This window comes from Rhododendron vialii, chromosome 8a, assembly GCF_030253575.1.
Source record: "Rhododendron vialii isolate Sample 1 chromosome 8a, ASM3025357v1".
Classification (NCBI taxonomy): domain Eukaryota; kingdom Viridiplantae; phylum Streptophyta; class Magnoliopsida; order Ericales; family Ericaceae; genus Rhododendron; species Rhododendron vialii.
The window spans coordinates 15,000,183-15,012,578 of NC_080564.1; the positions used below are offsets into that span (position 1 = coordinate 15,000,183).

The window sequence follows — 12,396 nt, forward strand, 5'->3', positions numbered from 1 at the left end:
ACAAGCTATCGTTTCCATTTTCAGTTTCGAGGGAGGTTATAATTTACGGTAATATTAAAATACTAAAACATTAAGGGAATTGATTTCCACTCCCCTTTTAGTCATTCACACTCTTTTTTTTGTCTTTATCTACTTGAATTTACTATTTTGCCATTTTTTTCAAAACACTTCTTCACACATTCAAGGACAATATCGTAAATTCATGTAAATAAAGACAAAAAAAAGAAAAGAAGAAGAAGAGTGTAGATGGCTAAAATATGAGTGTAGATACCATTTTCCAACATGAACTAGAAAAAGTAAATGCTCATCAAAATTTAGAGACATTGCATCATAAAAATTAAATTGGCTTGCTCGAAACTTGGGCAATAAGTGAAAAACAATAATTTAGTTTAATAGAATCTTTATATAGTAAAAATTATTTGGTAAGAATTCTTATAACATAAATTGTCGTATCATTTTCAAATAATTAAAGCCTTCATGAGATGCTTTGAAATCAAAATACTAGGAGTCTAAAAAATATGATTTCGAGTGACCGTATTTTTCAAAATAAGGACACAGATCATTCTCTCACAATACATAGACTTTAATTCAAAAAATAAGGATCGGGGCCTAATTCTATTCTCCTACAAATTCAAATTGTAATCTCCCAACTCCGAATTTTTCTCAATTCGATGATTTCACGATCACAAATAATAATTTTTGTTTGTCATCCTCCAACAAAGTGAAGTTCAATCTAACAAAACACATAAAATAATCTCCATTTGTCATACTCTAACCATGTTAAGTTCAACATGTAATGCCTATACCAGTCATGATCTCAGATAATGATCTTCCTTTGTCACACTCTAACAAAACACAATGCAACTAACTAATCAGGATCACAATAAGTCTTACTCTATCTTAATCCTATGATTTCACAATCACATTAATAATCTTTGTTTGTCATACTAGTCATGATCATAGATAATGATCTCCCTTTGCCATACTCTAACAAATTAAACATGGCACCATTAACTAATAAACATTACATTGAATTTCACTCCATGACTTCATGATCACACATAATAATCTCCATTTGTCATACTCTAACAATGCTAAGTTCAACCTGTAATGTTTGTACCCTGTACTAGTCATGATCTCAGATAACAAAAACGTTACAATTAACTAATCAGCATCACATTGAATCTTACAATATCTCAATCCTATGATTACCCGATCACAAATTATAATCTCCATCATAATCAAACCTAGCAAAGTTCTAGTGATCTCCGATTTTTCTCAACCCTCTAATTTCATGATCACAAATAATAGGTCCGCATATCACAAATAATGAAATCAACTAATTGGCTATATTTTTTGTCTTTCTGATCAAAATTGACTTAATTGACATAATTTTTCTTTTAAAAACAGTTAAGCAAACAGGCACTTAGAATTCTCCACTATGTCATAATGAGATGCTGGTTATCTACACAAATGCCAATTAGTGAAGTAGGTGGTAAGTGCAAGAGTTCAACGGCTCTTCTCGTAAAAGATTAAAATCATTAAATATTTAGCCACCAAGAAATTCTCTCCACGGTCCACACTCCTCTTTATAAATTCATCGATAGATATTGCAGGAGAGTATCACCATCCCCACGTTTCTATATTAGCCTCTTAGGTATGTTGAGTTCCAGTTTCTTCTCAAATCTGAAACTTAAATTTATAGTTCTATTTTATCTTCTATAAATTTATAGTTCTATTTTATCTTCTATAAATTTTTGTGATACGTAGCATTAATCTTCTTTCTAATTTGTGTTTTCATTTTTATCTCTTTTCAGAATCGCTATGGATCTTGACCGAAGCATCCATTCTGAGGAAGAAGATGATATTCAAGAGGATGATATTCAAGAGCCATCAACTACTCCACTTTGGAAATATGTTACAAAAGTTCCTGTTGAAAAAGGATCCAAAGGTGGAGGTGGATCAGCAAAGTTTATATGCAACTTTGGCTGCCACGTTAAGCCTTACACTGGGTCTTATTTGCGAGTTTGGGCACACTTGATAGGCATACCACCTGCACAGAAGAAACAAGGCATGCAAGTGTGTGCAAAGCTGACACACGATGATATTGAATAGCTAAAGAAAGAGGAATCAGATGCTAAACGGATGTTCATAAATTTTAAGGCCAGAAAAAAAACTCCCCATTGAACAGTAGGTAAAGAAGAGTTTATAGCTCATACAAATATGCAAAGAGACTGATCTATAGTCTATACATTAATCTAAGGACAATAGATATGCATACATTTAACGTCTTAAATCATATTTCATGATATAGGTATGTGATCAAGCTACTGTCAAGGGAACAGTTGATAACATGTTCCATATTACTAGAAGAGAAGACGTTGATCAGAAGATTGCAAGCTGCCTTGATCAAAACGGCGAACCCTTTAATATTGTGAGGTCTCCATCGTGGGCAGACTTGGTTCATGCAATCAACACTGCACCTAAAGGGTACAAATCCCCTAATTATGAAAAGGTCAGGACTTCCTTGTTGGACAAAGAACAAATCAAGGTGCAGCAACCCCTCGCCCCTTTGATGCAAGATTGAAGCACACATGGAGTATCCATTATTTCTGATGGCTGGTCTAATTTAAGGAATGAAGCCTTGGTTAACGTCATGGCTATCTCAGATGGTAGAGCCATTTTTATTAGTTCGTATGAAGTTTCTGCTGTGGAGAAAAACGCAGCAAATATTGCTAAGTTGCTCTTCAAAGCCATTGATTATGTTGGCCCCTCAAATGTCGTGCAAGTTGTAACAGATAATGCTGCGAATTACAAGGCAGTAGGAGAAATTATTCAACGGAAACATCCCCACGTATTTTGGTCCTACTGCTTAGCTCACACTCTCTGAATTTGCTGATGAAAGATATAGCAAAGTCTAAAGATCAGGCTTTGTCTTTTGTTGATGAGACCTATAAAAAAGGCAAAGCAGCGGTGAAGTACATCAAAAACCACAGCTCTTCTCAGGCCCTATTCAAGTCTTTCTCTCAGTTACAACTTCTTAAGGCAAATAAGACAAGATTTGGGCACCACTACATTGTGATGCATTGAGTTGAGAAAGTGAGATCAGCTTTGGTTTCTGTGGTTCTAAGCAGCCAATGGGGAAACTAGAGAAGGAGTTCATCAGCCCCGGAAGAGCATGACAATGTCCAAGATACGATAATGAATGATGATTTCTGGAGAAAAGCAAAGAGAATCCTCCGAATCACAAAGCCAATTTACAAAATGCTAAGGTTTTCAGACACAAACAAGGCTATTATTGGTAAAGTTTATGAACAAATGGATACTATGTTGGGGCAAATCAAGGATATTCTTTCAAATGATCCAGTGGTTTATAACTTGATTCATACTCTAGTGGTGGCAAGATGGGACATGATGAAAATTCCCTTGCATTGCCTAGCATATGTTTTGGTTCCAAGATACTACACAAATACTTGGCTTTTAAAGCCTGCTCCAGGTGGTGGGAGGAGGAAAAAACCTCATATCGATTATGAGGTTCAAAGGGGTTATCTCGAAGCGATTGAGAAAATCATCCAGGATCCTATTGAAGCTGGTTTGATTAGGCAACAAATAAGTGATTTTGTGAGTAACAAAGGTGTTTTTGCGCAACCACAAGTGGTGCACAATAGAGCAACCATGACTACACTATCATGGTGGCATTTATACGGCGGGGTAGCACCTGCATTGCTCTCCCTAGCTCTCAAAGTCTTGTCTCAAAGTGTAAACACTTCGTGTGCTAAAAGGTGCTGGAGTACGCACTCTTACATTCACAGCATCAAGAGGAATAGGTTGAACAATGAGAGAGCTAAAAAATTGGTACCTGTGCACTACAATCAAAGGTTGTTGTCAAAGTATAGAAATGATTATGAAAAGTTTAAGAACTGGGATGTGCTTGGTCATGATGCCAATATTGAGAAGGATCTCTTGACAATGGAAGCAAGAGAAAACGTATCGCTTTCTGAAAGTGAAGATGAAGCTGTCCCCGGTAACAACTCCATTCCTACACCATCACCAACTTCTGCAATGTCTTCATCGTGTCCATCTCCAAGCCTCACAAGTCCTTCGCCTGAGCAAACAGTAGCACAAAGGCGACTTGAAAGAGCGCGTGGCAAAAAGCAAAAGAAATTAGGATTCTACTGATGACAAATGAGATCAGAGTGTGCCTTTTGGTGGGTCAGTGTCAGTTTTTGTGGAACAGTTCTCTTGTCTTTTGTTTTTTCTTTCGTTGGGTCAGTTGTTATTTTACTATTTTTTCTTTTGTTGGATTAGTTTTCATATGCTCTCTTTTGGCTTCCCTTTGAGGATTGAACTATGATTTGGCTAGATTTAATCCTTGTATGAGCATTATGTTTGCAATGGGAATTCTCAGATTTAAAGTTTTCTAAGTTGACCACAATATTCAATTTTTTATTATATACTCATGTTTTAATATATATAAAAATATATATAGCCGCTCCCAAACTAAGGAGCTTCTAAGCACCTCCGCTCCCCCGCCCCTGCCCCCGCTTCATGCAACTAAGAGTTCAAGTCTAATATTTCTAGGCTTGCATGCATGACAAGTCTAGGAATACTACTTATGGAAGCAAAAATGATTATTTCTTTAGGTCGAAAAGGTTCAACTAGAGTTTGGAAGAAATATCTCCTTGAAAGTGACCTTTCAATGAAGAGAAAGAACAATGCACTTTCTAGGAAAGTGATTTGTTTGATTAAAAAAGCATAATGATGGGTTTGATTGTCATGAGCGGGGAAAATGACAAGTCAATAGAAGGTGAAATGGTTAAAGGGCTGGCTTTGGCTTTTGAAAAGGACTTGACAATGCAAAAAGAATGAACAAGGCTTCAAAGTAGCCTTTCTAGGAAATTTTAAGGTGATATATATATATGATTAAAGGTTTCCAAAATGTATGAAATAGTCTTTTAATGAGTGAGGTAGACTTTTCAGGAAAAACTAGAGTTTTAAAAAATTTGGAAGGTTTATGTGGTTCAAGAATGGTTGAAAAGGTTCACCTAGGGTTAAGAGGATGTAACTAGGTTGAAATGGTGATTAGGTTTTTCCAACTAATTGGTTAGAAATTAACTTATACTTGCCAAGTAGGATTTCTAGCCAAGAAATAAAATTTATGAATTAATTCTGGACATAAATAAATATGCAAGGGTATAAATAAGTCCATTTGTCCTTAGGAAAAGACTAGTTAATTTTATATGAAGAAAACTTAATTTATAAGTCTAGAATTTAATTATGACGGATTATTAGAAATTAAAAATAATTTTACAAAGCAATCCAAGTAATTAAAAAGGATTTTTCAATAATTAACGAAATTTTTATTTACCAAAAATCAGAGTTATTATAATGATGAATTAAATAAAGACAAATGGAAAGAAAAGAAATTTACCGAGTAAAACCAAGAGTTAACTAAAAGAATTTATCAATTTTTAATTTTTTTTTCTAAAAAAAAAAAATTCCCCCAAAAATTAGGGATGTTATAAATACACGCACAATGATACATAGATTTCTAGTAAAGAAGAGATGATCCGTACATATTGAAAATGATGTTGAGTAATAGTGTGGTAAGGAAGAGATCCGCATTGTGTATCCGTAGAAGAAAAGGACAATGAATTTCCGTTTGACCGGGAAAAAAAAAGAAAGAAAAGGACAAATAATAATTATTAGGATAATTAAGGACAGATAGTGTGTGTGCGTGTGTGCACAAATGTTGGTTTGGTAATACAAGTAAATATCCTTTGTCTGTCAATAGAAAATGATATTGTGTTTTACCCTTTTATAAGTTCTACAGGTGGAAACTCAGAAAATAGCCCAGGTCTACAAGTGAAAACATTGAATTCAAATCATGTAACCCCGAACTCTCTGCATCAAAAATTATTTTTAATCATTTACAAAGGTATTTTTTTGGTCATTCGTTAATCATAATCTACTCTATCCTAAGGTACTTGAGGGAGAGGAATGGATACTTACGGGAATCGAATCTTGCCCATGTGCATGGGAGTATCAGGAAGGCACTAACTGCACTTCACTCTACTTATAAAGGTTATTTTAAACTTTTCTGTTAACCTCACAATTGATTTTACGTACTCCATGCCCAGTTAGGGAGGGGGTCACATTTGTTCTGACCGGCCCTCACAAGTTGCAAGTTGAAATCTTCGCTCGCTACATTTATACTAGTATTTGAGTTTTTATGACCGGCAGAAGCCAAGCTGACATTAAAATATCTTTGGGGGATACTCCATCACACCCTCTGACATGCATATTGTTCCAGCAAAAAAAAAAATTTGCTCCATATAATTTGAAAACTATTTGTCATGGAGGGAGGAAAGTGTGTGCACGCTCCTTTAAAAACGAATAATTTATTATATAATCAAACTAAACTTGAACGTTGTTTTAAGTTCATTGATATTTTCAAACAAAACTTGAATAAGTTTAATCAGCTCGTTCAACTTGTGACTGGCTTGACACACTCTCTCTCTCTCTCTCTCTCTCTCTCTCTAAATTGGAGAAATTAATTAGAAGCATGCGGACATGTATTTTATGATTTAGGGAATATTAGAGACAAATATGTGGTTTAGTTCTTCATTTGGGGAAAATTGACTTATGTTTCCAATATGATTATTATATTTTTGTGGAACTAGTATTTCCTGATTTTTTCCCAAATTAGAAAAATAGATTTCCTTTTTCCTTTTTACTTCACTTCACTTTTTTCAAAACTAGCTTTCATGTACAAAATTACCGACGAACAGAGCTTAGCCTCAGTCCATAAGATTTCTCTGGGATAAATAAGTTTTTTTTTTGACTAACTCAAAAGGGTGGACTTGTTTGTAAAAATGCTTAACAAAATTAGGGGGAACGGAACAAAGAAAAATTAGGAACATTGGAAAAAAAATGAATGAAAGACATAGTCCTATTCTGCTAAAATTCTTATTTTTTAAGTATATATTTTCCGTTTTATAAGACAGATCATTCTCTCCCAATACATTACATTTAATTCAAAACATGAGTACTTCCCTCCATCTCAATTTATTGTGTCTATATTGACTTTCCCAAAATTTAAGAGAACATCATAATTACATTGACTTTTTATCATTTTTACCATTTTACCCCTTTGACAAATTATGGTACTAGCTAGAGCCACATCCAAATAAGTTACTTGACTCTTTTTTTTTTGTCCTCATTCAAATTTTTTTCGCATTTGTTAGTTTTTTGTCAATTTTTTGGGAATTATTGCTTCTTCATGACAAGAGGAATTTAAAAAGTAAAAAATTACGATCGAAATCCAATTTTTTTTAATAAAGACGAAAAAATTGACTTATTGTTGTCTTTATTCAAAAAAATTAGTCCTAGCATGTCAAATCAAGTTTAAATTTTAAATATGGGAGGGAGAAAATGAGGGGTGAAATGATAATATGAACATTCAAAAATGGAAAATTTTGAAACAAACACATCATTTTAGGATACCCCAAAAAGGAATACGAGCATAACAAAATGGGACAGAGGAAGTACTTATTTTAGTTAGTGAAACATACATACAGACTGTCAAAAGTCTGATTCCTCTATCTCTCTCTCAACTTAAGAGCCTCTTTCTAACGGTCCGTTTGGATGAAGGATTTGTTTTGGGTGAATATAGAATGAGGGTGGATATGTAATGAATGCTGATATGCTAAGAAGGGTGGCCTCACCTTTTAAGAATGGTGGATTTGTAATGAGGTGTTTGGATGATTTTTTGAGAAGGGAGATTTGGAAGGTGGATATGATGGGATAAGGTGTTAAATGACTTATTTGCCCCCACTTTAGTATTTTAATGGACAAATTACGTTTATTTCATTATAATTACAGTAAATACATATATACAAACAATTATTGCATAAATTTGAATAAAATTATCTTTAAAATGTTTTAACCTTTTTTGATTTATTAATTTTAAAAACAAATTATTTATTTTTAATTTAGTAATTAAAAAGTACATTTTGTAATTACACTAAATACATATTTAGAACTAATTATTGCATAAATATAAATGTAATTATATTGAAATTTTTTTAACCTTATTTGATTTAATGTTTTAAGAAATCCGAATTATATAGTTTCAATTTTGTAATTTAAAAAGTACATTTTTTGGTAGTTGAAAAAGAAAAGTAGGTGCACCAAATTTTGTTAGGTAAAAACATGTTTACCAAAAATGTTTGGTAAAGTGGTTTATAAATACCACTAGCTCTCTCAGATCATTTGCACACACATCTATCTCCCTTTATAAAATTACTTTGTAATTCTCATTTTTTACTCCTTCAAATGGCACACCGGGCTTGGAGCGAGGTGGAGGAAGAAATGTTAGTTACAAATCTTACGAGCCTTGTAGATCAGGGGGTTTGGCAAGCCGAGAACGGATTTCATTCCGGCTACTTAGGAGTTCTTGAGAATCAAATGCGAGTTTCTTTCCTCGAAGCAGGTATTAAACAAAACCATATCGAAGGAAAAATCAAAAAATGGAAGCGTGATTATTTTTATCTAGACGCTATGCTTCGAAGTCCGGGATTTGGGTGGAATCCAAATGAAAATAAACTGGTGGTGGAAAATGATGTTTGGAATGAATTTATCCGAGTAAGTAATTTTCAATTTGTTTCCAATTTCATATTAAGTCGTATTTAGTAAATTTATTAACTATTTGGCTTAATTTTATGTAGGATTGCCCACAACTGAGACATTTTCGGGACATGGAATTTCCCAAATGCGATCGTTGGGGCCATTGCTTTGTTCGACAAGAAAACTAGAAGTTTCAAGTTCTAAGAGGGTGGTCAAAGAATAAATGTTTGAGAAAGAAATTTGTACCATTCCGCTTTGTATCTCAAGTAATTATATTTATTTGAGATTAGTAATGTTTTTCTACATAATGCAGTTTTCATTTTCAAATTGGAGAAATTAAACTTATAACTTCATTCCGAATCGAATAGATGTGCCAACAAAATACAAGCTACGAAACCTAAAATAAAAATTAGAACAAAGTATGTTGATAGACTAGGTTGATGTTGAACTTGCAAAGAACTTGCGGATGTTGAAGCATCGTCACTTGATTGATGTTCGGTTTGGACCGATTGCATTTGAATGAGCCGGTATCTTTCCTCATGGAATTGTAACAATGCTCCTTCCGCTTCGTCGAACGTGTTGTATCTTTTCTTCATGTTCCCCGAGTATCCATTAACCTGTAGTTTTGCGGTCTCCCAACTTGTATAGATTCCCGGATTACGCCCAACGAAAACCACCCAATAGTATTCTTTATCTTCACTTGTCATTGAAAGGTCTAATTGAAAGCACCGATCATCACATTACAGTTAACCCAATACTAACATGATTTATATATGTACTTGGCTCAGATATGTTTTTAACTGGTGCATAGTGCACCACTTGGCTACTACTTATGTTGCCAAACGGTGATTAAACCGTTGGCCCTCATAAGTTGTCCCGCCAAGACGAGTGCCTCGCATTGAAAAGCGTGTTCCATATCATCATAGCCTCAAAACATAGCCAAAAGGTAGGAAGTAATACAAGTCTAGGCAGCAAACCTATCAACAAAACAACTTCAAAAGCCTTATTAAACTTGCCCAAAAACCTAACACCAACACTGTCCTAAATACCACCAAAATATTGCCGAATAAACTAGTAAAGCAGCATGCTAACAGTCCACAAACCTGCATGCTAACAGCCTACACTTGGGTCCATTCAAAATAGAACCACAAAACTGTCCACCAAACCAGCAAAAAAATAGCATAACACAGCAAAGAAACTGCAGAACAAAACTGATATAAGTCTAAGTATTAACTTTTGGGCTCAGATTTAACCGGCACATAGTGCACCATTTGGCTACAACTTATGTTGTCAAACAGTGATTAAACCATTGGCCCTCATAAGTTGTCCCGCCAATACGATGCCTCGCCTTGTCCATATCATCATAGCCTAAGAAATAAGTTTAATTACCAGCAAAAAATAACATAAGTACCACCAAAATTGCCCAAAAATGAAAGCCCAAAAAATAGGCCAAATAACAGCCCACAACCCCTGCAGAAAAACAGTCCAGAAATCAGCTAAAAAAATAGCCCAGAAACCAACCAAAAAACTGCCCGTAAACCAACCAAACTGCACAGAAAATAGCCCACAGGCCAAATAACTGCCCACAAACTTGCAAAAAGTAGTCCACAAACCAGCCAAATAAACAGCCAAAAAACTGCTAGTAAACCACCTAAACTGCACAGAAAATAGCCCACAAATAGGCCAGACAACAGCCCACAAACCTGCAGAAAAACAGCCCACAAACCAGCCAAATAAACAGCCCAGAAACTAGCCAAAAAATTGCCCGTAAACCAGCCAAACTGCACAGAAAACAGCCCACAAATAGGCCAGATAACAGCCCGCAAACCTACAGATAAACAGTCCAAAAATCAGCCAAAAAAACAGCCCAGAAAGCAACCAAAAAATTGCCCGTAAACCAGCAATAAAACATACTTAGAACAGCCTGTAAACCAGCCAAGCTTGTACACACACACAAATGGGATTGCAGTTTGCAGATAACAGCCTTAAATCACCCCAGCAACCTGTCTTGTCTTGTCAATTTCCACACACATACATACATAAAGTTGGGCTCAGATGTACTCAACGTAATCAAAGAAGCACTAGCAAGTAACTAAGTTGCCATTAAGGCTATCATAGTTACCAATACAAGTGCCAACTAATACACAATGTAATCAATTAAAAGTGCATCATCATTGCCCTAGCAAATAGTTATGATCATCATGGTTGCCCTTATATTTGTCCTACGAAATAGTTATGATCATCATCATCATTGCCCTAACATTTGCCCTAGAAAGTAGTTACGATCATCATCGTTGCCCTAACAAGTACCAAATATACATGATCATAAGTTGTAAGTAATAAGGTGCATCATTACAAAAAGAAGGACTACTTTTCCTCCACATGCGAGCCATAAGTAGTAATTAGTTAATTACAAAAAGAAGGAATCACATCCTCCACCATATTGAACGTTGTACGCATAAGTTTTAAGGCATTCCTATGTGGTCTTCAATTTGATTTGGCCCGATACTACGGTTTCGACCCAAGTTTGTTTGTAGTTCTCCGGTATGCCGTAGAATGTGTCCACATTTTCTTCGGCGGACACAATCATGGTGTTTAAAGCAAACTTATCAATCATCTCAAGGTCAAGCTTCATTAGCTCAGTAAACACCTTCTCTCTTTTGGCAGAAAGTCGGTCCTCATATCCAACCGCATCGACAATCTTGTTGAATGCCGTATTGCTTTGAGCCAATAAATTCTCCATTGCCACATGAATGGACGTCTCATTTGCGTCCACCTTAGCCTTTTTCTTTGGCCTTCCCGACACGACATTGCTTGTGGGAGCATTGGCATTGCTTGCTGGAGTATTGGCATTGCTTCTTGGAGTATTGGCATTGGTTCGTGTCGCGGAAGGAATGGCATTGCTTGTTGGAGTTCCGGAAGAAGTTGATATGTCAACAAATGGTGTCTCACGTGGAAACACCGTGTCACCATTTGCAAACGTTGGAGTATAGCATTCATTCAACATGTCATCAAGCTCTATATTGGCTTCATCTTGAAGGGTCTCAACAACTTCTTCCACTTCCGCCGCATCCTCGGCTAAATCATCGGTGGCCTTATCCCTCCCAAATAAGAATTGCCAACTCTTATACATGGGGAAAGACTTCCCATTCAGCCCTTTCGCTCTGGAATTGGACTGTACATGTACAATGGCATACATTAAGTGGGAGGCAAGAACAATAATAGTAAGTTTAAATGTATGCGGGGAGAAGTTACCTTCTCATATTCTTTCCACACGTTTTCATCATCCATTACAATGGAATTAGTGGTATGGTTCCAATCGAACCCACTAAAACATGTGATGTCGACAATTAGAGCATACTTTTCCTTCCAATTTTTCACCTTCGACTCAATGTTCGGTTGCGCTTTAAGCGTCGTTCCAGGCAATCTCTTCTGTAACTCCTTTTCAACTTCATTAAAGTAGTCCGGCTTGAAACCATTATGAGCTCTATATTTATCACATATACACTCCATCATGGCAGCAAGTAGGGCCTCCTCTTCCACAAAGGTCCATAACCTACGATCTTATTTTTTCCTATGACTCGTTGGTTCAGATTGTGAAGTTCCTTCATTTTTCATAGGTATGCTAACCTGATTTAAGTGATGATTACAATTTGACATAGGTATTGTACTCATGAAAAATATATTATTACATTCAAATAGTTCACATGACCATTGTTCAACAAGTTTAACATGTCCAACAGATACATATAATTAATAGAAATAAAT

General features: G+C 35.4%; 2 protein-coding genes across 2 annotated transcripts; both read left to right on the plus strand.

Moving 5' to 3' along the window:
* The first annotated feature begins 1,728 nt into the window (after positions 1-1,728).
* Positions 1,729-4,524, plus strand: LOC131336244 (uncharacterized). The gene is made up of 2 exons (XM_058372028.1): positions 1,729-2,194; positions 2,315-4,524. The coding sequence occupies exon 2, from the start codon at positions 3,202-3,204 to the stop codon at positions 4,177-4,179; it is 978 nt and encodes a 325-aa protein (XP_058228011.1). The 5' UTR covers positions 1,729-2,194; positions 2,315-3,201; the 3' UTR covers positions 4,180-4,524.
* Positions 4,525-8,169: 3,645 nt separating this feature from the next.
* Positions 8,170-9,142, plus strand: LOC131298025 (uncharacterized). The gene is made up of 2 exons (XM_058323289.1): positions 8,170-8,646; positions 8,730-9,142. The coding sequence occupies exons 1-2, from the start codon at positions 8,338-8,340 to the stop codon at positions 8,814-8,816; spliced, it is 396 nt and encodes a 131-aa protein (XP_058179272.1). The 5' UTR covers positions 8,170-8,337; the 3' UTR covers positions 8,817-9,142.
* Positions 9,143-12,396: the final 3,254 nt, after the last annotated feature.

What these genes read in the sequence shown, in the direction of transcription:
- LOC131336244 (XM_058372028.1), top strand. Translation starts at nt 3,202, where the DNA reads ATGAATGATGATTTCTGGAGAAAAGCAAAGAGAATCCTCCGAATCACA.
- LOC131298025 (XM_058323289.1), top strand. Translation starts at nt 8,338, where the DNA reads ATGGCACACCGGGCTTGGAGCGAGGTGGAGGAAGAAATGTTAGTTACA. An exon ending in TTTGGAATGAATTTATCCGA is followed by an intron (nt 8,647 to 8,729) that starts GTAAGTAATTTT and finishes AATTTTATGTAG; the next exon opens with GATTGCCCACAACTGAGACA.